Consider the following 2334-nt stretch of genomic DNA (forward strand, 5'->3'; position numbering starts at 1 on the left):
AGAACGGTGTGTGTGTGTTCGCTATGGGTATGTGTGTTAGTACAATAAATAATATGTGAAACACGTAGGTGGTGTAAAAGGCAGTTATCTCCATTCCGCGTCATGAGTGTATGTGTGTGTGTGTGTGTGTGTGTGTGTGTGTGTATGTGTGTGTGTGTGTGTGTGTGTGTGTATGTTTGTGTGTGTTAGCGTGTGTGAAACGCACAGTTGGTGCAAGAGCCAGCTATCTTCCTCACGTCTCATGAGAACTTCTGAAGACAGAACACTACGGTCCGGGTATGTGGTTTTCTTGCAGGCTTTCAGCACACAGTTGGTCTCGAACACAGAGCCTATGGCGTGGCAGGCACCGTCTACTTCACAACCTGGGGTGAAAATAAATAGGTGAACGCGTTGTGAGTGCACTGGGTGTGTTCTGAAGTCAAGTTTTAGTAAGATGTTTACGGCACTTGCAACTCAAGCCATAAGAGTGGCAAAGATTAGAAGTGTTACTAGAGAGTGATATTATACACAGAAAAGAAGAAGGAGGAGGTATAACAATTAGGAAAACTATTTCTTTTATAATTATTTAAAAAGGGTACTTACTTTCTGGACGTCCCTCGTACATACACACATACGCACACATACACACTTACACACTTACACACATACTCACACACACGCATACACACACATACATACACACATATACTCATATGTACACGCACACGCACATACACTCTCACATAAACACACATACACACATACACACACATACACACATACGCACACATACACATATACACACATACCACACATATATACACACATATACTCATATGTACACGCACACGCACATACACTCTCACATACACACACATATACACATACACACACATACACACATACACACACATACATACTTCCTGCACATACATTCTCTCTTACACACATGCACACATACACACATACACACACACACACACACACACACACTCACACACACACATAGGCACACACACACAAATACATATGTCATACACACACATGCACATACACACACACGCACAAACACACACATATACACACACATACACATACACATACAGATACACATTCACACACAAATACACACATATATACATACACACGCACCTACACACTCACACACGCACAAACACACACATACACACACATTCACACACAAATACACACAAATACACACTCATACACACAAATACACACATATACACACCACACAAACAGACACACACACACACACACACACACACACACACACACACACACACACATTCACCTTCTTGGACAGGCCTGTAAGATCCCTTGTCACACCTGTACTTCACACACTTGGACTGACCCGGATACACAAACTCCTGGCCATCAGCGAACTCCTGGCCGCTGACCGTGCAGTTGTGACTGGCCAGCACAGGGGTACAGGTGTAGCTGATCCTTCCACCTACGTCAGAGCAGGTACAGTCTGGCTCAACCACTCCGTTGATTTCCATGGGGAACTTCTCTCCAGGCACCCGGCACCGACTGTTGTCGTCAACACAGCCTGGGGGAGGGAGGAAAAGTAAAGTATAGACCCACCCACGTATTTACGCATTACGACCATTATAGCCTGACTGAAGGCAGCGGTACAGCTCACCTTAAGGTGATGTCGTGAGGTGAGGTGAGGTGAAGTGAGGTAAGGTGAGGAGAGGGGAGATGCGGTGAGGGGAGGTGAGGTGAGGTAAGGTGAGGTGAGGTGAGGTGAGGTGAGGTAAGGTGAGGAGAGGGGAGATGCGGCGAGGGGAGGTGAGGTGAGGTGGGGTGAGGTGAGGTGAGGTGAGGTGAGGTGAGGTGAGGTGAGGTGAGGTGAAGTGAGGTAAGGTGAGGAGAGGGGAGGTGCGGTGAGAGGAGGTGAGGTGGGATGAGGTAAGGTAAGGTGAGGAGAGGTGAAGTGAGGTAAGGTGAGGAGAGGTGAAGTGAGGTAATTACGGTGAGGAAAGGGGAGGTGCGGTGAGGGGAGGTGAGATGAGGTGGGGTAAGGTGAGGAGAGGGGGAGTGCCGTGAGGGGAGGTGCAGTGAGAGGAGGTAAGGTAAGACAAGGTAAAGCAAGACAAGGAAAGGCAAATAGAGAAAAGTAAGGTAAGGTATGGTTAGGTAAGGTAAGGTAAGGTAAGGTATGGTTAGGTTAGGTAAAGTAAGGTAAGGTAAGGTATGGTTAAGTTAGGTAAAGTAAGGTAAGGTAAGGTATGGTTAGGTTAGGTAAAGTAAGGTAAGGTAAGGTATGGTTAAGTTAGGTAAAGTAAGGTAAGGTAAGGTATGGTTAGGTTAGGTAAAGTAAGGTAAGGT

General features: G+C 46.3%; 1 protein-coding gene across 1 annotated transcript in view; it reads right to left on the reverse strand.

Moving 5' to 3' along the window:
• Nucleotides 1–2334, reverse strand: part of LOC101850013 — a gene marked incomplete in the record, with an annotated part of 6321 nt that overhangs the window by 3351 nt on the left and 636 nt on the right. Inside the window, 2 exon segments of the mRNA XM_013084237.2 lie at nt 237–362; nt 1295–1552. Of these exon segments, the coding sequence (XP_012939691.1) occupies nt 237–362; nt 1295–1552 (384 nt within the window).

Source organism: Aplysia californica, unplaced genomic scaffold (assembly GCF_000002075.1).
Source record: "Aplysia californica isolate F4 #8 unplaced genomic scaffold, AplCal3.0 scaffold00280, whole genome shotgun sequence".
Lineage (NCBI taxonomy): Eukaryota > Metazoa > Mollusca > Gastropoda > Aplysiida > Aplysiidae > Aplysia > Aplysia californica.